Here is a 25,542-nt window from a genome sequence, read left to right as displayed (position 1 = left end):
GACTTTGGGAAACATCCTATAGTCCATTTTACTGTATTTCTTCACCAGATTCTCAACTAATTCCATGTAGTTTTTGGCCTTGTAATTTCCCAGGAAGCCCCAAACCACTATGACAAAGCTGTTCCAAGCTGCTTTCTTCTTTTAGTTAGCTTCTTGGGAAATTTCTTGCATTCCAGCTTCTTCTTTATCTGTGATCCCAGCTTTGAACTTTGCCTCACTAAGATTAGGGAAGATGTTTTGAAGGTGCTTGAAAACTGTCAACCCCTTATCTAGAGCTCTAACAAATTGTTTCATTAGACCAAATGTGATGTGTAGTGGTGGCATCAGCACTTTCTGGGGTTTCACCAGTGGTTCCCATTTGATGTTGTCTCTCCCCACAGAGAACTCAGTCCACTGTGGCAAGTCCTGCATTTTGTAGTGTGCCTTGTATCCCTGCTGTCCCACAGGCGGAGATAAAATTGCCATGGAGAACCATTAGGAATGCCAACATTTTGAAGTCTTCATGACCTCCCAGTTGTACGCGAGAAAAAAAGAAGGAAACAAAGCCTCGAGAGACTATATGGAACAGCAAAAAGAGGCACTGGAGACGTCACAACCAGCGAGGGAGAATAAATCTTTATTGATTTGTAGTCTTTAAAAATATAAAAACAAAATCCCATCTAGGACTTAGTTTTGGCGACCACATCGCCTTCTTCAGGGGACAATTGATTGTGTCAGCATCTCTGTTTCACAAACGAGGCGCCCAGTCATACTCATCATATGTCAAGACACCTAGTAAGATCCTGATACTGTTGTATTCCTCTTTGAGGTGCATTGAGTGAGCCAGTGGAAGAGATAGGTACTTGTTTCCATTATGGAGCAGCATGGTTTTGATGCTCCTGGATAAGCTATCAATGAAGAGATGCCAATCTTTCAGGTTACAGGCAATTCTAATTGCCTAGAAACATAGAAACATAACGGCAGATAAAGACCGAATTGCCCATCCAATCTGCCCTTCCACAGCATCCACTACTCCTCCTCATCCTAAGAGATCCCATATGCCTGTCCCATGATTTCTTGAATTCAGACACAATTCTCGTCTCCACCACCTCAATTGGGAAACTATTTCATACACCTACCACCCTTTCTGTAAAAAGGTATTTCTTTAGATTAATCCTGAGCCTATCACCTCTTAGCTTCATCCTACGTTTTCTCATTTCAGAGATTCCTTTCAAATGAAAAAGACCTGCCTCATGCACATTTATGCCACATAGATATTTAAACATCTCTATATCTCCCCTCTCCCACCTTTCCTCCAAAGTATACTGTCACCACTTATGCTTTAGCCGAGCGGTTTAGGCAGCCAAGCAGTGACATGTGCCCAGTGGCGTACCTAGGGTATGTGGCACCCGGGGCCCATCATTTTTTGACACCCCCCCCCCATGTAAAAAAATATTTTTTGTAATGACCATGAAACGGAATAAATGGTCAGAATAGAAACAGGCAGTGAAAATTCTCTTATATTCCAAACATAACATAAATTATGTCTGAATTGTCATGACATCAGAAGTACATATGGAGTAGTTGCAGGTGATGCTTGGGACAGTTCTGATTGTGTTAGTTTGGTTTTATGTGTTTTTTGAATAGAAGGGTTTTTATTTCTTTTTGAAGGTTTTGCAGTCTGTGGTCGATGTCAATTGGTTGTAGAGTTGGGGGTCGAGTGTTGCAGCTCGAATGGCTAGGAGGTTGTCGAACAGTTTTTTTCTTTTGACGTTTTTGGTTGGAGGGTGTGTGAATGGTGCGTGAGTTCTCCTATGTCTGTTTGAAGTGGATTGAATTATTTAGCTGAAGAAATTAGTTACCCCCTCATCCCACACACATTAATTCTCTTCCATTTTTGTTCCCATTATAAAAAAACACTGATAAGTTCCCAGAAAAAAAATACATTAAAATAAGAAGTGAAAACAAAGGCCCCTACAGATGAGAACATAACATAAGAATAGCCTAACTGGGTCAGACCAATGGTCCATCATGCCCAGTAGCCCATTCTCATGGTAGCCAATCCAGGACACTAATACCTGGTCAAAACCCAAAGAGTAGCAACATTCCATGCTACCGATCCAGGGCAAGCAGACACTTCCCCCATGTCTTAATAACAGATTATGGACTTTTCCTCCAGGAATTTGTCCAAATCTTTCTTAAAACTAGCTACACTATCTGCTTTTACCATAACTTCTGGCCACTTCATTTTTAAGTTTAGATCTTTCCTTTCAAACAGAGACCTTGCTAGATGTCAAATACAGCACAAGGTAACTTCACATAGACTTAGCTGTGCAGGAAATGTGAATCTCCTCATACACCCACCATATAGTGCAAAAATGTGCAAAGGTCTGTTTTTTTCTTTCGATCACTACATAGCCTAATGCCACACAAGCAGCGCTGTTACAGACATATTCTGTAGGTCAATGCTAAGGATAACAAAGTTTCCTTCCTTGGACCAGAAGGAGATAAACCACTGGAAGAGATCCCAAAACAACACCCAAAGACCCACTCAGTGTGTGAACCAGTTGAGTGGAGTGGACTAACTGGGGGGTGGAAATGGGCAGGAGTTTGCTCAGCAGAATTTCCCAGACCACCTCTTCCTCTCAACACATTGACACGCTGCCACCATCACCACTAGGAACACCTCACTGGGTAGGCCAGCTATGCTATAAACTTTATAAAACACATTATTATATTTTCTTATAAAGCACATATTGTAACTGAACTCTCTGACATCCTCAGCCTTTCCATTCACAAAAATAGAAGGAAGAAAAGTTCCCATTTCCTGCTGTCTCATGTCCCCGGCCTATACAATATTTTTTTTCTGCAGACCCTTCAAAAGTCTGACCAAATCCTCGTTTCACTTGCATTATAATGTACTGAGGATGCCATCTCTCCCCAATCCCAGGTCCTAAAGTCTAAGACAGTAGCGCAAACTAATGCTGCCAGATACAGGAAAAAAATTTTTGATTCGATTCAGCCCTATTGAATTGGTTTTTCAATTCGATTTTCCTGCCCAGTTGGGTGATTTTTTTCAAAACTCCTGGTGGGTTTTATAGCTTTTTCACCCCCTTTGGCTTCTCCTAACCACACTGGCGCTGTGGTGTAAATAAAATAAAGAAACAAAAAGGACTTTTCCTCTCTCTGTTAAATCCTAGCTCACGTTTGCAGTCCAACACCAGCTCTGGCAGGATACACATTTCAAATCTGACATATTATAATCACAAAACAGAAAATAAAATTAATTTTTCTACCTTTTGTTGTCTGGTTATATTTCAAATCTTGTTGGTCCAAAGCTCTGGTTTTCTTCTGATAACTTGCTTGCTAGGGTCTCCTTCTTTCTGCATGCTAACCATCCATCTGCCAACTCTGTCCTCCCTTTCCATTTCCCTTCCCTTCCCAGGAAGTCTGGTATCTTTCCTTTTTTTCATCTCCCTCCACAGATCCACCTTTTCTTAAATACCCTTTCATCCGGCATCTCTCCCTCCTTCCCCACCACCCCAGAGTCCACCATCTCTCCCTTTCTTTTCCTAATTACCCTCCTATCAAATATCTCTATCCCTCCTCCACACCATCCCTTGTGTCCAATTTCTCTCCCTTTCTATTCCTTCCCTCCCTAAATCCCATGGCCAATCATCTCTCTCCCTCTCCTCTATTTTCAGACCCATTATTTCTTCCCCCCCTAAAAGTTTGGCATATGCACGTCTCTTTGAACACCTCCTTCCCTCCGTGTACTTCTAAATCATGGTCCCCCCCAAAGGCCTGTCCCCCCTTAAAGGTCTGCCTGTCCCCCCTTGAAGGCCTGTCCCCCCCTTGAAGGCCTGCCTGCCTGTTCCCCCTTGAAGGTCTGCACCCCCCGAAGGCCTGCACCCCCCCGAAGGCCTGTCCCCCACTTGAAGGCCTGTCCCACCCCCTTGTAGCTTCTCCCCCCCTGAAGGCCTGCCTGCCTGCCTTTCCTTCCCTTGAAGGCCTGTCCCCCCTTGAAGGCCTGCACCCCCTTGAAGGCCTGCACCCTCCCCCGAAGGCCTGCACTCCCTTGAAGGTCTGCACCCCCCCGAAGGCCTGTCCCCCCCTTGAAGGCCTGTCCCACCCCCTTGTAGGCCTGTCCCCCCCTTGTAGGCCTGTCCCCCCTTGAAGGCCTGCCTGCCTGCCTTTCCCCCCCTTGAAGGCCTGTCTCCCCCTTGAAGGCCTGCACCCCCCCTTGAAGGCCTGCACTCCCTTGAAGGTCTGCACCCCCCCTTGTAGGCCTGTCACCCCTTGAAGGCCTGCCTGCCTGCCTTTCCCCCCTTGAAGGCCTGTCTCCCCCTTGAAGGCCTGCACCCCTCCTTGAAGGCCTGCACCCCCCTCTTGAATGCCTGCACTCCCTTGAAGGTCTGCACCCCCCCTTGAAGGCCTGTCCCACCCCCTTGTAGGCCTGTCCCCCCTTGTAGGCCTGTCCCCCCCTTGAAGGCCTGCCTGCCTTTCCCCCCTTGAAGGCCTGTCCCCCCCCCTTGAAGGCCTGCACCCCCTTGAAGGTCTGCACCCCCCCAAAGGCCTACACCCCCCCGAAGGCCTGCACTCCCCCTGAAGGCCTGCCTGCACCCCTTGAAGGTCTGCACCCCCCCCCCGAAGGCCTGTCCCCCCTTGAAGGCCTGCCTGCCTGCCTGTCACCCCCTCCCCCTTGAAAGCCTGCCTGCCTGCCCGCCCCACCCTGAAGGCCTGATGCCCCGACCCACCCCGAAGGACCGCTCGCCCCCCTGGCCTCCCCGCACCACCTATGAAGCTGCCGCAGCAGGATCGCGAAGTCAGCGTCAGCGATCCCTGCGCTGCTTCTTGCGCCACGGTCCCGCCCCTCCTCTGACGTCAGAGGAGGGGCGGGATCGCGGCGCAGGAAGCAGCGCCTAAGCAGCGCAGGGATCGCTAACGCTGACTTCGCGATCCTGCTGCGGGCTGCTTCACAGGTGGTGCAGGAAGGTCTGTGGGGCGAGCGGTCCTTCGGGGGTGGGGGGGGACTAAACGGCAAGGCCGGGAGCACCCCCTTAGGGCTGGCACCCGGGGCGCACCCCCCCCCCGCCCCCCCCCCCCTTGGTACGCCACTGCATGTGCCTAAATACTGGCATGAGCCCCCTTTGAAGTAGGGGAAAACCTTTCAACTGGGATACCTCAGGTTGCTTCTTAGCTAACGTGACCATTTATTTTTTTTCATCAAAACGGGACATCTATTAATATTCAGTCCTGCCCCCAACACCACCCTGACCACACCCCCAATCCCACCCTAGCCCCTCCCCAGCTCCACCCCCAATTTATTCCATTCATTTTTCATGTACACATAATATCTTATTAATTCATAATGGTAACCATAAAATTTTTTAAAAACAACAAAGCATACTATACGCAGAGAAAATGTTAATTATCATTTATATTTGAGGGGTTTTCAAAGATGTCAAGGCAGATGACTTTAAAATATGCAATGTCACCTCAGTAACTAGAAAAATAGACAAATATAGTATAGATATAAATTCTGAAAACAGACACATTTTGATAACTAAATTGAAAATAAAATCATTTTTCCTACTTTTGCTGTCTGGTGATTTCATGAGTTTCTTGTTGCGTTTCCTTCTGACTGTGCATCCTTTCTTTCATTTTTTTCTTTCTGCACTCAGGCCCAACAGTTGTTCCTTTCTATTCCCTCCCTCCTTCCTTCCTATGTCCTCAGTGCCCTCAGTGCCTTCTTCCTATGTCCTTAGTGCCCCTTCCTGTGTCCTTAGTGCCCCCAATGCCTCCTTCCTATGTCCTTAGTGTCCTCGGTGCTTCCTTCCTATGTCCCCTTCACTGCCTTCCAGCCTTTGTCTCCACCCCCTCCCCTATGCTCTGGCATCTCTCTCTTCTCCTTTCCTGCCTTCCCACTCCACCCCATGGTCTGGCATCTCTATCTCCTTCACATCTCTCTCCTCTCTTTCCATCTCCCCCTCTCACTCCATTATCTGGCATCTCTTCTTCCTTTCTCTCCTTCCTTCCTCCTGGTCTGGCATCTGTCTCCTCCCCCTCCCTCCATATACCCTGACATCTTCTCCCCCTATGGTCTTGTAGCTCCTTTCCTTTCCCTTCCTCCCATGGTCTTGGCATCTCTTTCCTCTCCTCTCCCATCCCTGGTCTTCCTTCTCCTCTCTCTCTCCCCAATTGGGTGCAGCAACAGCACTTGTCTTCCCCTATTCCCCCCCTTGGGTGCAGCAGCAGCAGCTTTTCTATTCCCCCCTCGGGTGCAGCAGCTTTTCTCTTCCCCCTCCCCTCCTTGGGTGCAGCAGCAGCAGCTTTTCTCTTCCCCTCTCCCCCCTTGAGTGCAGCAGCAGCAGCTTTTCTCTTTCCCTATTTCCTACTTGGTTGCAGCAGCTTTTCTATTTCCCCCCTCCCCCCTTGGGTGCAGCAGCATCTTTTCTCTTCCCATCCCTCCCAACAGCAGAGTCGCAAGCTTCCCTCCATCGCTGACCTATCTTCCATAGGTCAGCAATGGAGGGAAGCTTATAACTTGCTGTTCTTCCTTGCTTCAGGCCTTCCTCGTTGCCGGGTCCTGCCTTCGCAGAAACAGAAAGTAGGCAGGACCCGGAAGCGAGGAAGGCCCGAAGCAAGTTGTAAGCTTTCCTCTGTGTCTCCCTTAGCTTCCCTCCATCGCTGCCTGTACTGAACTTCTGCTCTGAGGCTCGAATGTGTGCGTGCCGGCTTCCCTTCTCTTGTCCTCCCCTCCGGAACGTAACTTCCGGTTTCGGAGAGAAGAGAAGGAAAGCCGGCATGCACACGTTAGAGCCCCAGAGCTGGAATGGCAGCAACAGGATTAGGGCGCGGAGAACACTGCAGGGATTTGGCGCTGGACCGACCGTCCCCTTGTCCCCGCGCACAGCTTCGGGACGCTGTCCCTGAAAACGGGACATTTCAGCATCCCAAAGTGGTGGCTCGGGACAATGGGACGGTCGGTCCAATAACGGGACTGTCCCGTTGAAAACGTGATGTATAGTCACCTTATTCTTAGCACAGTCTCTGTGCTGGATCTTAGAGAAATCCACCAGTCAGGATGGTTTCCAGTGTGTAATCATAAGCTTTATTAAAGCTCTATCATAGTAACCATGCCCTCCAGGTCCTCCTGGTGGCATGACATTTACAGACAAATGAATATCAAAAAGACTTCCTCAAAACAAAATATAAATCTCTTTACTCTGGACTTTATCCAACATGAAACACAGTCTCAATAGTCCTCTTACCAGAGTTGTATATTAGAGCAAGCAATCTGCTATCAGAGTCATAGTTCTAGCTTTATTACTGTCTAGTGAAGCTATCTAACTGAACATACTCAATAAGGCTGACCTGTGTTTATCTAGCAAAACGGAGCAGTTCTCAGTTCAGCGTTTTCCCCAAGACTGCAAAAACAGGCAGACTTAATTGCTTTCACACATTGCAGCTGTGAACAGCCACCAGGTTTGGTAACATGATACCATAGTTCTTCAGCTGTCTTCCTGCCCAGCATTTGTTTAGCTAAACTAAGATTCATACAGGCATTAGTACAGGCACTTGTGCCTTACTCAGCCAGGGACATAAGATTAAATTTTGCCCTCTCCAATATTATAGTCTTTGTCATAGCATGCCCTCATACCATAGTGAGACCACAGAGAAATAACAAGGTAATCAAAATCCTTTACTTTGAACTCACATGTTTTTATGTTGTCTCCATTGGTTCAGGCATTACTTCCCTCAATTATCATAGGCTCAGTATCACTGGGCTCCACAGTATAGTTCACCACTGGCTCTTCTTTCATCTCCCAGTCAGACTCCAACCACTGGTCTGACTGTTTCCCAGGAAGGATAGCCTCATGCTGGGCTCTCTGCTTCTGTACTGCTTGTCTCTCCGGACTCTCCAGCCTAACTCCTCCCCCCTCAGCTCTCTACAGAGCCTCGGTTTAAGCTGAGGGAAGAAACCACTCCTCTGTAGCTGCAGGGGGAGAGTTTCCTTCCCTTTGCTTGTATCGTTTCTCTCAGGGCACCCTGCTAATCTGCCTTCTGCCTAATAGGCACTGGATAATAGCAAGGCAGAACCTTCTTGCCTGGCTTTGGTACTGCTTCAGGAAAGTCACAACTTTCCTGTTCTACTTCCATCTCTTCCTCGCTGTCTACAGGATAGTCAGCTGATCTACTCCCCTGGACCCTGACTTGGTCAGCCCTTCTGCACTGGGGTTTGTATATCTTTCTAAATTTCTCTGTGACCAACCTCGGGAATGCAGTAGGTTTGTCACAATACATATTGAGATTTTTAAGTCTATCACCATGTGCCTTATGATGAAGACCACCAACCATTTTAAGAGTCTTCCTCTGGATCAACTCCGTCCTGTTTATATCTTTTTGAAGGTGTGGCCTCCAGAATTGTACACAGTATTCTAAATGAGATCCTATCAGAGTCTTATACAGGGGCATCAATACCTCTCCCTATGTACCCTAGCATCCTTATAATTTTCGCCATCACCTTTTCAACCTATTTGGCTACCTTATCATCACCACAAATTATCACACCCAAGTCCCTCTCCTTCTTTGTGCACTGTACTGTTCCTTCAGGTTTCTGCAGCCCAAATACTGTACATGACCTTGCATTTATTAGCATTAAATCTTAGCTACTAAATTTCAGACCATTCCTCAAGTTTCACTAGATCCTTCCTCATGCTGTCTAGGGTCTTCAACCCTTCAGCAATATCACTTACAAAAATGTTAAAAAGAATAGGGCCAATAATTTAACCTTGAAGCACATCACTGGTAACATCCCTTTCCTCAGAGCAATCTCCATTGACCATTACCCTCTGTCGCCTTCCACTCAATCAGTTCTTGACCCAGTCTGTCACTGTGGGGCCCATTTTAATATCACTCAGTTTATTTATTAGATGCTTGTATGGAACACTATCAAAGGCTTTGCTAAAATCTTAATACACTACATCTAGTGCTCGCCCTCTATCCAATTCTCTGGTCACCCAGTCAAAAAAATTGATTAGATTTGTCTGACAAGACCTGCCATGTTGTCTGACAAGACCTGCCATGTTGCCTCGGGTCCTGTAATCCATTGGATTCCAGAAACTACACTATTCTGTGTTTTAAAAGTGTTTCCATTAATTTACTTACCACAGAAGCAGAGCTCATCTTGATTGTTGAAGAGGGTGGATAAAGCTTGGTGATGCTTTCTCTCATTTGTGACACACTTTCATCCAACAAGTTCCACTGCTTAAGCCTAGATGTGAAAAGCTTGACATTGGACTTGGTAAGACCAAAATCTTTGATCAAGTCATTGAGGTATTTTTAGTTTGTACAGTATGGGTTTCTTTCATTAGCTGCATAACTGATATTTTAAACTGGATCTACAGCATCTTGCTCACTCTCTGACTTGCTGCTCTCTTCTGAAGACAGCTGCTCTCTCTCTCTGGGGGAGTGGGTATGGGGAGCAGTAATGAAAGCAATAAATTTATTTCACCTATGACTAATTATGTATAAGTGTGTCTTCTTAAATTCTGATTTTAATTTATGTAAAACGCTTTGTATTTGGAAAAGCGTTTAATCAAATAATTTAATAAACTTGAAACTTGAAACTTAATGTGTACGAGATTCTTGCAAACATATTTCATATATGATATATTTTCAAATAACGGAAATTTTTAAAATACAGTGGTACCTTGGATTACGAGCATAATCCGTTCAAGGAGCATGCTCGTAATCCAAAATGCTCGTTTATCAAAGCAAGTTTCCCCATAGGAAATAATGGAAACTCACTTTGATGCATTCCCCCCCCCCCCCCCGAGAACCAGCATTGCTCCCCTCGAAGGCCCCTCCTGCGATCCGGCACCCCCCTCCTGCGATCCGGCACCACCCCCCGACGCGATCTGGCACCCCCTGCCATGATCCAGCACCCCCCTGCCACGATCCGCCCCCCCCAACACAATTGGGCACCCCCCTGCCACAATCCGGCACCCCCCCCGACACGATTGGGCACCCCGAAGATCGGCCTCCTCGTCTGCTGGGCCTTGAGCATCTGAGCATGCTCAAGGCCTGCGAGTTCATATTATACTCAAGGCCCAGCAGACGAGGAGGCCGATCTTCGGGGTGCGCAGATGAGGGTAAGAAGTGGTGGGGGGTGCCCAATCGTGTCAGTGGATCGTGGCGGGGGGTGCCCAATCATGTCGGGGGTGCCGGATCATGGCGGGGGGTGCCCAATCGTGTCAGGGGGGGTGTGCCGGATCGTTGGGGGGGTGCCGGATCGCGGGGGGGAGGGTGCTGGATTGCGGGGGGGGGGGAAGGGCGCTCGTAAATCGAGCCATGCTTGGTTTCCGAGGCACCGATTTTGCAAATGTTTTGCTCGTCTTGCAAAACACTCGCAAACCGGTGAACTCGTAAACCGAGGTACCACTGTATAAATATTTTTTCAAATTAAACATTCTTAGAAATTTTATTGCAGAAAATTCCACCATCCTAGTGAAAAATAAAATTGTCATACCTTCCAGAGTTTTTGGCAGTGCTCACATGTGAAGTGTAGTGTCCAAGGTTTGTCTTGATCCTCAACAGGCATGCTGAAATATGCCTTGTAGGCATTGCACATCTTAAAGATGCTTCTATAGAGTACTTTTTCCTTCTTATTTTGTTTGATAAATTGCCCACATACATAGTAAAATGCACCTGCCAGATGTTTGCACCTTAATAAAAGGGCTCTTAAGTTTATTCAGCTTGGCATCAATCTGGAATGCTCTGCAAAAAAGATAAATTTTAAAACATCAATGTACTGGTCGCAAAAGCAAAGTCTGAAGGGAATGATAGCCATTTTCTCTACTTTTGAGGCATAGGCAATTAAGAAAGTACACTTATTACCCTAAAACAGCAGTTCCCAAACTGTGAGCCATGGCTCACTGGGGAGGCGTGACTGAAGTACAGGGGAACTGCAGATTATTCTTATATTAGACATCTTTTTCAACCTTAAGAAATTAAAAAGTATATAGAAATAAAAATACTACAACTGAATCTTCAGGTTATTTCTTAGTTACTGTTTTGATGTTTATGGTTGGTAAAACAGTTTGTTTTCTGTTATCGTGTGAATGCAATCACCATGGGGGAGACACTTGGAGGTACATAATTGAAACAATAATACGTGTAAAAACCCACCTAAATCAGCACTTGGACAATCAAAAAGACAGGTTATCCAATGCCGATAATCGAAATGGGTTTTAGACGTATCTAAAAACAGCTTAAGCCTTTTCAAGATGGGAGGTGGGCGTGATATGGAATGACCTAGACTTAGTCGCTCTGCAATGATAATCGAAAGTTCAATGAGACATCCTAGACGGAACTTTTTTTAAAATTATTTATTTATAAGTTTTCAATTTATACAATCAAGATAAACTTGTACAGAAAGAGGATTCATGAAAAGAAAATTATTAAAAGAGAATTAAACAAGCAATTAAAAAAAACACCTAACATAAATCTTCTCAACTCCTCAATTGGATCCTAGACGGAACTTATACGCTGTGACTTAGGTGATTTAAAAACAGGTATAAGTGTCCAGAAGGTATCAAAAGTGACCAGATAACCACTGCAGGAACAAAGTACAGACCCCCCACACACTCCCCCAGTGATCATTGACCCCCCCCATCATAAAAATCTGAATAAAAAATTACATACCTGCCTCCAGAACATCAGCATAGGAAAGCCTAGTCGAGCTGCACAGAGGTGGCTTAAGTAGTCTGGTGGGCTAGTGAACCATAGAGAGGAGGACCCAGGCCCATAATCCACTCTAACCACTGAATTCATGGTGGACAATATGAGCCCACCAAAAAACCCCTAAACCCTACTGTACTGCCATTTAGGTGCTACTTGCAGCCATAAGGGCTACTGGGGTTGTCGATAGGTGGATATAGTAGGTTTTTGGGGGGGGGAGGGGGGGAGCTCACCATGACCTACAAGGTAGTTGTGGTGAGATGTTTATGTGGCATCCTTTTTGTGAAGTTCACAGCAGTGTCCTGTAAGGTGCCCCACTACTCTGTTGCCATGTCTGGGTATCCAGTCCATCACTTTGCTTGCCCCTCCCACGTCCAAAAGGTCTTGTTCTAGGTGTTTTTGACTTGGATGAATTTTTGGATGAGAATGGGGTATAAAGATAGATGACTTAGCAGTCTGGACAATCAAACGGCTGGACGTACAAGTAGACGATTCTCGATAAAAAAATATATTTTGATGTATTTTTAGAGAATGGACTTTGGATGTTTCCGACTTTGGGCAACTAGCGACTTAGGCCCAAAACGGACTTAGACATTTTTTTTATTATCCCACTCTATGCATATGACTAGTGTGCATGCCTAGTGGCTTTGCGTATGGCTAGAGACCTCTATTTGAATGTATGTAATCAGTGGATTGTTGGAGCAAACTCAGCTGTTATACTCATGTTTATCAAACTTTACTGGTAAAATAATAATACTAATATAAGTATTTTACTCATATATTATCATTGAGTAAGCATCTTTTTGTGTGAATGTCAAGTTCTGATCAACATAATTTTAAAAATTTGTTGTTTCAGAACCCTAAAAATGGATACATTTTTATTGAATTTTAATAAACATACAACAGCACAAAATGAAGAGCATGTACCACAAATGAGTAGCGGATGTGCAAAAAAGAGAAAATATTGTAAATATGACGATAGTTATTTGGACTTTGGCCTCACATCAACAAATATTAATGGAGAAGAAATACCACAATGTTTAGTATATTTGAAAATTTTGGTGCCAGACTGTATGCTTCCAAGTAAACTGATGCATCATTTAGAAACTAATCATTCACACACGATTAATAAAACTCGTGACTTCTTTACCAGAATTTGTCAATACCAAACAATGCTCTGCTAGTCTCATACAAGGTTGCATATAGAGTTGCTAAGTGTAAAAAACCCCAAACCATTGCGGATAAACTGATTCTACCTGCTGCTATAGATATGGTGAACATTATTATTGGTGAATCTGTGAGGAAAGTACTTTCAAATGTAACTTTATCTAATAATACTATCACTCGGAGTATTCAATATATATCAGAAGACCTCAATGACCAATTGATTGAAAAACTAAAAGAAAGTGAATTTGGCTTGCAGTTGGATGAGACCACAGATAATAATAAGGATACACATTTGATTTATGTACATTTTGTAGATAGAAATGCCATTGTGGAAGAACTACCTTGTTTGTAAACAAATACCTGCAAGTGCAAAGGCTCAGGACTTGTTTGAAATCCTAAATATATTTATCACTGACCCCCTCACATGCCATAAAAATCAGAATACAAAAACATACATACCTGCCTCCAGAACATCAGAACTTGGCATAGGAAAGCCTAATAGATCACTGGAGAGGGGTTTGGGTCTATACTTTGTCCCTGCAGTGGTTATCTGGTCACTTTGGATACCTTTTGGTCACTTATACCTGTTTTTAGATCACCTAAGTCACAATGTTTAAGTTCCATCTAGGCAGTCTCATTAAACTTTTGTTTATCCCTGCAGGACGACTAAGTCTAGGTCAGCCCATATCCCGCCCACCACCAGCCATAATCACTCCTCCAAAAATGCACCTTTGAGCTCTGGGTGCACATCGGCATTCAGAGGCCTAAAAATTCTCTGGATTCATCTAAAAACCCATTTCGATTATCGGCATGTGGATGACCTGTCTTTTAAGTCGTCCAAATGCCAATTTGGGCAGGTTTCTAGACGTATTTCTATTTTATTATGAACCTCAGAGTTTTTGATGAAACTGGCATACTTGTGTGATGTTTTTGAAAAGTTTAATACCCTGAATCTCTCTTTGCAAGAAGGCAACATGCACATTTTGGACACTAAAACCTTAATCCATAATGTTTAAGGCAGTTTATAATTTGATGGATGATATATGAAACACGTGAAGCCTTTTTCTTTATATTGATATAATATTTGTATTGAGATCTCCTTATCTGTTTTCTCTCTTGTTTCTCCACAATTTGATTTATGGTCTAAGGAAGAGTTCAATAATGTATGATTAATATTTGTTATTTTGATCTATATTTTGTTACCTCTGTATTTCTGTAACGAGTGGATGATTGTGGATTTGTTTTGAAAATGCATTAAAAAAAGGTTTAATACACTGAATCTCTCCTTGCAAGGAGGCAACATGCACATTTTGAAATTGATCGAGAAGATTTCAGCTTTTTAAAAAAAAAGTTACAATTATGGTGGAGAAAAATGCATGAAGACGGTGGCAAAGATTGTTTTCCCCTTTTGCAGCAGTTCATGATCTCCAATGAAGTTGTTATGTTTGACAAAATAAGATCAGCTTTTGAAGATCACCAATCACAAAGTATCAAATGGTTTGAAAAATATTTTCAAGAAGATGATCCCGTGAAATTTACCTGGATTCAGGGTCCCTTCAGAGCCACACCTCCAGCTGACTTTACTTCTGAAGAAGAAGAAAATCTAATTGAGCTGTCTTGTGACAATAAGCTGAAGACACGATTTAGCAGCATGGATATTACTGAATATTGGGGTTCAGTAAGAGATGAATATCTGCTGCAGTGGCGTACCAAGGGGGGGGCGGGGGGGGGGGGGCGGTCCGCCCTGGGTGCCAGCCCTGAGGGGGTGTTCCCGGCCTTGCCGTTCAGTCCCCCCCCACGCCCGAAGGACCGCTCGCCCCACTGACCTTCCAGCACCACCTATGAAGCAGCCCGCAGCAGGATTGCGACATCAGCGATCCCTGAGCTGCCTGGGCGCTGCTTCCTGCGCCGCGGTCCCGCCCCTCCTCTGACATCAGAGGAGGGGCGGGACCGCGGCGCAGGAAGCAGCCCTAAGCAGCGCAGGGATAGCTGACGTCGCGAACCTGCTGCAGCTGCTTCATAGGTGGTGCGGGGAGGTCAGGGGGGCGAGCGGTCCTTCGGGGTGGGTCGGGGCATCAGGCCTTCAAGGTGGGGCGGGCGGGCAGGCAGGCAGGCTTTCAAGGGGGAGGGGGGTGACAGGCAGGCATGCCTTCAAGGGGGGACAGGCCTTCAAGGGGGGGTGCAGACCTTCAAGGGGGTGCAGGCCTTCAAGGGGGGAACAGGCCTTCAAGGGGGGTGACAGGCAGGCAGGCCTTCAAGGGGGGACAGGCCTTCAAGGGGGGGTGTAGGCCTTCGGGGGGGTGCAGATCTTCAAGGGGGTGCAGGCCTTCAAGGGGGGGACAGGCAGGCAGGCCTTCAAGGGGGGGACAGGCCTACAAGGGGGGGGGGGGACAGGCCTACAAAGGGGTGGAACAGGCCTTCAAGGAGGTGGGACAGGCCTTCAAGGGGGGGACAGGCCTTCAGGGGTGTGCAGGCCTTCGGGGGGGGTGCCGACCTTCAAGGGGGTGCTGGCCTTCAAGGGGGGGACAGGCCTTCAAGGGGGGGACAGGCAGGCAGGCCTTCAAGGGGGGGATAGGCCTTCAAGGGGGGGACAGGCAGGCAGGCCTTCAAGGGGGGGACAGGCCTTCAAGGGGGGAAAGGCCTTCGGGGGGGTGCAGGCCTTCGGGGGGGGTGCAGACCTTCAAGGGGGTGCAGGCCTTCAAGGGGGGGACAGGCAGGCAGGCCTTCAAGGGGGGGACAGGCCTTCAAGGGGGGAAAGGCCTTCGGGGGGGTGCAGGCCTTCGGGGGGGGTGCAGACCTTCAAGGGGGTGCAGGCCTTCAAGGGGGGGAACAGGCCTTCAAGGGGGGGACAGGCAGGCAGACCTTCAAGGGGGGGATAGGCCTTCAAGGGGTGTGCAGGCCTTCAAGGGGGGGGACAGGCCTACAAGGGGGTGGAACAGGCCTTCAAGGAGGTGGGACAGGCCTTCAAGGGGGGGACAGGCCTTCAGGGGTGTGCAGGCCTTCGGGGGGGTGCCGACCTTAAAGGGGGTGCCGGCCTTCAAGGGGGGGACAGGCCTTCAAGGCGGGGACAGGCAGGCAGGCCTTCAAGGGGGGGACAGACCTTCAAGGGGGGGAAAGGCCTTTGGGGGGGTGCAGGCCTTCGGGGGGGTGCAGACCTTTAAGGGGGTGCAGGCCTTCAAGGGGGTGCAGACCTACAAGGGGGTGGGACAGGCCTACAAGGGGGGACAGGCCTTCAGGGGGAGTGCAGGCCTTTGGTGGGGGTGCCAACCTTCAAGGGGGTGCAGCCTTCAAGGGGGGGGGACAGGCCTTCAAGGGGGGACAGGCAGACCTTTAAAGGGGTCAGGCCTTTGGGTGGGACCCTGGTTTACAAGTACACAGAGGGAAGGGGTGTTCAAAGAGACGTGCATATGCCAAACTTTGGGGGGGGGAAAGAAATAATGGGTCTGAAAATAGAGGAGAGGGAGAGAGATGATGGACCATGGGATTTAGGGAGGGAAGGAACAGAAAGGGAGAGAAATTGGACATAAGGGATGGTGTGGAGGAGGGATAGAGATACTGGATAGAAGGGTAATTGGGAAAAGAAAGGGAGAGATGGTGGACTCTGGGGTGGTGGGGAAGGAGGGACAGATGCCGGATGAAAGGGTAGTTAAGAAAAGGTGGATCTGTGGAGGGAGATGAAAAAAAGGAAAGATACCAGACTTCCTGGGGAGGGAAGGGAAATGGAAAGGGAGGACAGAGTTGGCAGATGGATGGTTAGCATGCAGAAAGAAGAAAGAAGGAGACCCTGGCAAGCAAGTTATCGGAAGAAAACCAGAGCCTTGGACCAAAAAGATTTGAAATATAACCAGACAACAAAAGGTAGAAAAATTAATTTTATTTTCTGTTTTGTGATTATAATATGTCAGATTTGAAATGTGTATTCTGCCAGAGCTGGTGTTGGACTGCAAACGTGAGCTAGGATTTAACAGAGAGAGGAAAAGTCCTTTTTGTTTCTTTATTTTATTTACACCACAGCGCCAGTGTGGTTAGGAGAAGCCAAAGGGGGTGAAAAAGCTATAAAACTCACCAGGAGTTTTGAAAAAAATCACCCAACTGGGCAGAAAAATCGAATTGAAAAACCAATTCAATAGGCTGAATCGAATCGAAATTTTTTTTTCCTTAATCTGGCAGCATTAGTTTGCGCTACTGTCTTAGACTTTAGGACCTGGGATTGGGGAGAGATGGCATCCTCAGTACTTTATAATGCAAGTGAAACGAGGATTTGGTCAGACTTTTGAAGGGTCTGCAGAAAAAAAATATTGTATAGGCCGGGGACATGAGACAGCAGGAAATGGGAACTTTTCTTCCTTCTATTTTTGTGAATGGAAAGGCTGAGGATGTCAGAGAGTTCAGTTAAAAGATGTGCTTTATAAGAAAATATAATAATGTGTTTTATAAAGTTTATAGCATAGCTGGCCTACCCAGTGAGGTGTTCCTAGTGGTGGTGGTGGCAGCATGTCAATGTGTTGAGAGGAAGAGGTTGTCTGGGAAATTCTGCTGAGCAAACTCCGGGCCCATTTCCACCCCCCAGTTAGTCCACTCCACTCAACTGGTTCACACACTGAGTGGGTCTTTGGGTGTTGTTTATCAGTATCTCCTTCTGGTCCAAGGAAGGAAACTTTGTTATCCTTAGCATTGACCTACAGAATATGTTTGTAACAGCACTGCTTATGTGGCATTAGGCTATGTAGCGATCGAAAGAAAAAAACAGACCTTTGCACATTTTTGCACTATATGGTGGGTGTATGAGGAGATTCACATTTCCTGCACAGCTAAGTCCATGTGAAGTTACCTTGTGCTGTATTTGACATCTAGCAAGGTCTCTGTTTGAAAGGAAAGATCTAAACTTAAAAATGAAGTGGCCAGAAGTTATGGTAAAAGCAGATACTGTAGCTGGTTTTAAGAAAGATTTAGACAAATTCCTGGAGGAAAAGTCCATAATCTGTTATTAAGACATGGGGGAAGTGTCTGCTTGCCCTGGATCGGTAGCATGGAATGTTGCTACTCTTTGGGTTTTGACCAGGTATTAGTGTCCTGGATTGGCTACCATGAGAATGGGCTACTGGGCATAATGGACCATTGGTCTGACCCAGTTAGGCTATTCTTGTTATGTTCTCATCTGTAGGGGCCTTTGTTTTCACTTTTTATTTTAATGTATTTTTTTTCTGGGAACTTATCAATGTTTTTTTATAATGAAAGAGAATTAATGTGTGTGGGATGAGGGGGTAACTAATTTCTTCAGCTAAATAATTCAATCCACCTCAAACAGACATAGGAGAACTCACGCACCATTCACACACCCTCTAACCAAAAACGTCAAAAGAAAAAAACTGTTCGACAACCTCCTAGCCATTTGATCTGCAACACTCGACCCCCAACTCTACAACCAATTGACATCAACCACAGACTGCAAAACCTTCAAAAAGAAATAAAAACCCTTCTATTCAAAAAACACATAAAACCGAACTAACACAATCAGAACTGTCCCAAGCATCACCTGCAACTACTCCATATGTACTTCTGATGTCATGACAATTCAGACATAATTTATGTTATGTTATGTTTGGAATATAAGAAAATTTTCACTGCCTGTTTCTATTCTGACCATTTATTCCGTTTCATGGTCATTACAAAAAATATTTTTTTACATGGGGGGGTGTCAAAAAATGATGGGCCCCGTGTACCACATACCCTAGGTACGCCACTGATCTGCTGTTAAGCAGTAGAGCATAGAGAATCTTAACCATTTGCGACATCCTATATATGCAAGGTTGGGTTTTCGGTGCTCGCCATGATCAAAAGCAAATACCGAGCGAAAATCAATTTGGAACAAGAAATGAGATTGGTCGTAGCAAATATGGTTCCAAGGTTTGAGAAGATTTGTAATGAAAAGCAAGCTCATCCATCTCACTAGTTCTATTAATATTTTTTGTGATTATTTTTTTTTATGTTCGTTGTTGAATTTTTTCAAATAAATCAAGATTATTGTGATAACCTTTATGATAAGTTGTTTTAATTTTTTTAAATTAATAATTGTCTCAAGCTAAAACTATCAGGTATATATTAGATTACAGAACTATCATTTGACCTGGGGAGCCGTGAGAAAATTTTGAAACATTAAGGCCTCTTTTTATGAAACTGCGATAGCAATTTCTAGCATGGGGAGCCGCGCTGAATAGCCTGTGCTGCTCCCGATGCTCATTGAGTTCCTAAGAGCGTCAGGAGCAGCGTGGCTCCCCGTACTAGAACCTGCTATCGCAGTTTCATAAAAGAGGAGGTAAGTGAGCTGTGAACAGAAAACATGTGGGAACCACTGCCCTAGAACAAAAAAATAAAAATAAAAGTGATATTTAACCTGATCAAAGGAAGGGAAGGATTCTTCTTCTATTATTTCAAAGTCTCCCAGATATCTACAACCCTTAATCTGCCAGCCCCTAAATAATGAAGAGCCCAATCCTGCGGGAAACTCCATGTATCAAATAGTTAGGGATAATAAAGGGGTCCGCATATCCTGGAATTGATTGATCGATTTGGCAAATTTTCTGGTTACAAAATAAACTGGAGCAAATCAGAGGTTCTTCCATTAAATGTGTATTGTATATAAGGCTTATTTGATCCATTTCTATTCCTTTGGAAGTAAGAGGAAATAAAATATTTGGGCATTATGATTCAAAGAACATTGGAAGACACAATGACAGTAAATGAAAAATTCTTATTATTGAAAGTCAAAGAAATGTGTGAGCATTGGAACCCACTATATCTTTCTTGGTGGGGGAGAGTTCATACCATCAAAATGATGATTTTGCCTGTAGTTTGCTGCCAAATGAGTATGTTGCCGGTTTATTTCCAAGGATCCTTTTAATAAAAAATTGAATGGGATCCTTACAACGTTTATTTGGCTGGGTAAATCTGCTAGAATAGCTTTAGTATCTTTGCAAAAACCACAATCGGTGGTGGTGGGGGGAGGGGGGGTAAATTTTCTAAGGGAGCAATGTCTACCAGTAATGCATATCAGTATTCTATGACTCTGTTTTCTGCTTTGTGTTTTGAACAGTACAGCTCTGAATTGTATAAATTTTTTATTTATTTTTGCTTTGACTTTTGTTATCTTGTATCATTTTACAGGGTTTCTTCGTTTCTATCATCTATTGTTACTGCAATGGGGAGGTTAGTATCTTCTGGCAGAGTATTCACAAGTATTGACTAGAAGTGATTTTACTTTCGTAGACTATTCTATCTACTGCCTGAAAACACACACACATTTAAGTATTTATTTTCCCTATCCTTATGTTTATAAATTTAACAACAGCGTTTGTGTTTTAAAAACAAATCAACAATAGTATTTATTTTAGAAGCATCTGCATTTGTACAATGGCAATCTTTAAAGTTTGGAGAGACCTGAATATTTACATATTATTTCTAAACAGGTGCCATTTTGATGTGTGGAAGTTCACTACATCTACGTAACAAGGGGCATGTGGGGAGGGGAGGACAGGGAGATGGTTGGTCTGGGCACATATAAGAAAGTCTGACCTCTAGTGGTAGTACTGCAAGAGGTCTCAGCAGCCATTTTGAACCCTGGCAGCTGTGAGGCAAGAGCAAGTACATAAGAACATAAGAACATAAGAAGCGCCATCTCCGGATCAGACCTTCGGTCCATCAAGTCCGGCGATCCGCACACGCGGAGGCCCTGCCAGGTATACACCTGGTTTATTTTATAGCCAACCATATTTTATATGCCTCTCTCAAGGAGATATGCATCTAGTTTGCTTTTGAAGCCTAGGACTGTCGATTCTGCAATAATCTCCCCTGGGAGAGTATTCCAGATGCCAACCACTCTCTGTGTGAAGCAGAACTTTCTGACATTAGTCCTGAACTTGTCCCCCCTTAGCTTCATTTCATGTCCTCTTGTCCGTGTCAAATTGGACAATGTAAATAATCTTCTCTGCTCTATTTTGTCGATTCCTTTCAGTATTTTGAAGGTCTCGATCATATCCCCACGCAGTCTCCTTTTCTCAAGGGAGAACAATCCCAGTGTTTTAAGTCGATCCTCATATACCAGTTTCTCCATACCCTTCACTAGTTTGGTTGCTCGTCTCTGCACCCTCTCCAGCAGTTTTATATCCTTCTTTAGGTAGGGAGACCAATGTTGGACGCAGTATTCCAAGTGGGGTCTGACCATTGCCCTATAAAGCGGCATTATAACTTTCTCCGATCTACTCGAGATTCCTTTCTTTATCATGCCCAACATTCTATTTGCCTTCTTTGCCGCTGCCGCGCATTGTGCTGACAGCTTCAGGGTCCTATCTATCAGTACACCCAGATCCCTTTCTTGTACACTTTTTCCCAGACTTGCACCTGACATTCTGTACTCGTATTCCTTATTCTTACTGCCTAAATGCATTACCTTGCATTTCTCCACGTTGAACTTCATCTGCCATTTCTCCGCCCATTTTTCTAACCGACACAAATCGCTCTGGAGTTCCTCACTATCCTCCTGCGATCTGATTGCCCGGCAGAGTTTTGTGTCATCTGCAAACTTGATGATCTCACTGGATGTTCCGTTTTCCAAGTCATTGATATAAATATTAAAAAGGATCGGTCCAAGTACTGAGCCCTGGGGTACACCACTAGTCACTATCTCCCAGTCGGAGAACTTCCCATTAATGCCCACTCTCTGCTTCCTGTTATCCAGCCATTTGCCTATCCATCTTTGTATATCTCCCTCTATGCCATGGCTTTGTAGTTTCCTGAGAAGTCTTTCGTGTGGAACTTTGTCGAACGCTTTCTGGAAGTCCAAGTATATTATGTCCACCGGCTTTCCACTATCAATTTGCTCGTTCACGGTCTCAAAGAATTGGAGTAAATTCGTCAAACACGATTTCCCTTTCCTGAATCCATGTTGACTGGGTTTCATCAAGTCGTGTGTGTCCAAGTGCTGAACTATGCTATCCTTGATCAGTGATTCAATCATCTTGCCTGGGACAGACGTAAGACTCATGCTCATGCTCCACTTTATACCATAGATCTCAATAAGCCCAGAGGAGGTAGAGATGGGGATGAGATGGAGGTAGGGGGCCTTGTGATCCAGTAGCTATTTTGGATGGCCTTTGATCTTTGGGGGAGGGGAAATCTCTGGGAAAGGCTGCCATGTATTGGTCTCATACCCACATGATGGAGATCTCTCACGGGGGAGGGAGTTACCTTTGGTGATGGCTGTTGGGAGTCAGGTGATGGCAGGAGGCTGGTGTTGTTGGTGCCTGTTGGGAGTTCAATGATAGCATGGGAGGGTTGTTGGTGCCCATTATGAGTCATGTGAAGGTGATGGGAGCTGTTGGATAGTGGTAGAAAGGGTTGGGAGATTGGCATTGGGGTAGGGCTGTGATGAGGGGATGTGCTGATGTGCAGATTGAGGAGTTGTAATTTTAGAAAGCTGCTTCCACATTTATGTAAAAAAAAAAAAAAAAGTAAATATATTCCCTAAACCCAGCTTTCTGAAATTGTTGCTCCTTCTATATGTTGTGATAAACCTTGGTGCTGGTCCTCTTATGCCTCTTTCACAACTGCAAACCCACAGGCTTTCATGGTGCACCAAAGTTCAGTCTAAGCCAGGCTTAAACTGAACCTCTCTAGGTTTTCTGCATTTATACTTGTAGCAGGAAGAAAAATAAATAAATTTAAAGCAGAGAAATTGGTAAAGAAATGCTGAGGGCTGCTCGGGGTATGGGCCCATCCACAGAGCCTGTAAGCTGCAGAGAGATGAGAGACAAACAGTCTGCAGCAGGAAGCTTGGAAGAAGTTTTGCACATACAGTAATAGCAACTCCATCAACAAGGGTCCCAGAACTGTTACTGGGAGTTAGAGGAGAGCAGAGTGATTAAGGGTCGGATGCACAAAAATCATTGTTAAAATCCTGGGGGTCACTGTAGGGCCTATTGATTGTCCAGTTTGAAAACAGCAATTGATGTTCAAACAATTTTGCATGCAAATGAGTTTCCTAGAGTTCTGCCATAATCCCATCTGATCAGTTGTTAGAGAAAGCGACTGACATATGCGCAGAGCCAGCAGGGGAAACCATGAACAGCTGAGCAGCAGGGAAAGCCCTGAAGCAGCCTCCTGCCACTCAGCTGTTCAGAGCAGGAAAAGTAGGGTATTTTTTAATGGACACAAATGTGCATGTGTTACACATGCACATCTATGCTCATTAAAAAAAACAAACCATGACGGGACCCCCAACGATGATGTCTGTCTGTCTCTTTCTCTCTCTCTCTTGGAAGTGAGCAGTTTGGAGTATCATAGAAGGCCAGGTGTTAAGCATGTTATCACACCAAGTCCCCCCCTAAACAGTACCGATCCCTCGAGTTTTTGCAGTCTAAATGCATGTATGATCTTGCATTTCTTAGCATTAAATCTTAGCTGCCAAATTCCAGACCATTCTTCAAACTTCTCTAGGTCTTTCCTTATGTTATCCACACCATCAGGGGTTTCTACCCTATTGAAGATTTTGGTATCATTCACAAAGAGACATAACTTACCAGGCAGCCCTTCAGCAATATCGCTTACAAAAATTGTTAAAAAGAGAAGGCCGAAGAACCAAACCTTGTGGTATACCAATTGACCTTTTCCTTGGAGTGATCTCTATTTACCATTACCCTCTGTTATCTTCTATATAAACAGTTCCTAACCCAGTCTGTCACTTTGAGACCCATACCAAGGGCACTCAGCATATTTATTAGACACCTCTGTGGAATACTGTGAAAGGCTTTGCTAAAATCTAAATACAGTGGTGCCTCGCATAACGGACGCCTCGCACAGCGAACGCTGCGCACAACGAACTTTATGTCTTGATTCGTACAACGAACTTCGTTTCACACAACGAAGTCGCCCGAGCTGCATCCTTCCGCGCAGGCACTGCGCTTAACTGCCCTCTCTCCGCCTGGCTCCCTCTTGCCCCCCCGACTCCCCGACACGATCGGGGCAAGAGGGAGCCCAAGCCCTCTTGCCCCCCCGACTCCCCGACACGATCGGGGCAAGAGGGAGCCCAAGCCCTCTTGCCCCGCCGATTCCCCAACTCCCCGACACGATCGGGCCAGGAGGGAGCCCAAGTCCTCCTGGCCACGGCGACCCCCTAACCCCACCCTGCACTACATTACGGGCAGGAGGGATCCCAGGCCCTCCTGCCCTCGACGCAAACCCCCCCTCCCCCCAACGACCGCCCCCCCCCAAGAGCCTCCGCCCGCCCTCCCAGCCGACCCGCGACCCCCCTGGCCGACCCCCACGACACCCCCAACCCCCTTCCCCGTACCTTTCTGTAGTTGGCCGGACAGACGGGAGCCAAACCCGCCTGTCCGGCAGGCAGCCAACGACGGAATGAGGCCGGATTGGCCCATCCGTCCCAAAGCTCCGCCTACTGGTGGGGCCTAAGGCGCCTGGGCCAATCAGAATAGGCCCGGGAGCCTTAGGTCCCTCCTGGGGGCGGGGCCTGAGGCACATGGGCCCAACCCGACCATGTGCCTCAGGCCCTGCCCCCAGGAGGGACCTAAGGCTCCCGGGCCTATTCTGATTGGCCCAGGCGCCTTAGGCCCCACCAGTAGGCGGAGCTTTGGGACGGATGGGCCAATCCGGCCTCATTCCGTCGTTGGCTGCCTGCCGGACAGGCGGGTTTGGCTCCCGTCTGTCCGGCCAACTACAGAAAGGTACGGGGAAGGGGGTTGGGGGTGTCGTGGGGGTCGGCCAGGGGGGTCGCGGGTCGGCTGGGGGGGCGGTCGGAGGTTCTTGGGGGGGGCGGTCGTTGGGGGGAGGGGGGGTTTGCGTCGAGGGCAGGAGGGCCTGGGATCCCTCCTGCCCGTAATGTAGTGCAGGGTGGGGTTAGGGGGTCGCCGTGGCCAGGAGGACTTGGGCTCCCTCCTGGCCCGATCGTGTCGGGGAGTTGGGGAATCGGCGGGGCAAGAGGGCTTGGGCTCCCTCTTGCCCCGATCGTGTCGGGGAGTCGGGGGGGGCAAGAGGGCTTGGGCTCCCTCTTGCCCCGATCGTGTCGGGGAGGCGGGGGGGCAAGAGGGCTTGGGCTCCCTCTTGCCCCGATCGTGTCGGGGAGTCGGGGGGGCAAGAGGGCTTGGGCTCCCTCTTGCCCCGATCGTGTCAGGGAGTCGGGGGGCAAGAGGGCTTGGGCTCCCTCTTGCCCCGATCGTGTCGGGGAGTCGGGGGGGGCAAGAGGGCTTGAGCTCCCTCTTGCCCCGATCGTGTCGGGGGTGCCAGGGACCACACGGAGTCACCCACCGTACCACCCGATTCGGGTAAGCGCAGGTATCGGTGGTGGCTTATTTGCGGGGGGGTGCCTTATTTTACATTTTTTTCTAAAAAGGGGGGGCTGTCTTATTTGATGGCCCTGCCTTATCATCGGGGAAACACGGTAGAAAAAAAAAAAATGAACAGTTAAGTCCCAGTTTTTGCCGCTGAGACTCTGCCCTCTCTCACTGTAAAATTAGACTCTACTTAGTCTGTCTTTAAATTTAAAAAATGTGTGTTGTTTTAAAAAACAATTATGTTTTTAGATGTATCTAAATAAAAATAATAACCAAAAATTTATCTTTTTTTTATGTCATCTTAGCATAT

At 46.5% G+C, this 25,542-nt stretch overlaps 1 protein-coding gene across 3 annotated transcripts in view; it reads left to right on the top strand.

Moving 5' to 3' along the window:
* Positions 1 to 25,542, top strand: part of PTH2R (parathyroid hormone 2 receptor) — a 335,103-nt gene that overhangs the window by 283,608 nt on the left and 25,953 nt on the right. For all 3 annotated transcript variants that reach the window (XM_033944289.1, XM_033944291.1, XM_033944292.1), the window contains one exon: positions 20,056 to 20,097. In XM_033944289.1, coding sequence (XP_033800180.1) covers positions 20,056 to 20,097 — 42 coding nt within the window. The remainder of the gene's footprint in view (positions 1 to 20,055; positions 20,098 to 25,542) is intronic.

Source organism: Geotrypetes seraphini, chromosome 5 (assembly GCF_902459505.1).
Source record: "Geotrypetes seraphini chromosome 5, aGeoSer1.1, whole genome shotgun sequence".
In the NCBI taxonomy this organism is placed as follows: Eukaryota; Metazoa; Chordata; class Amphibia; order Gymnophiona; family Dermophiidae; genus Geotrypetes; species Geotrypetes seraphini.
This window is presented reverse-complemented; position numbering and strand designations above follow the sequence as displayed.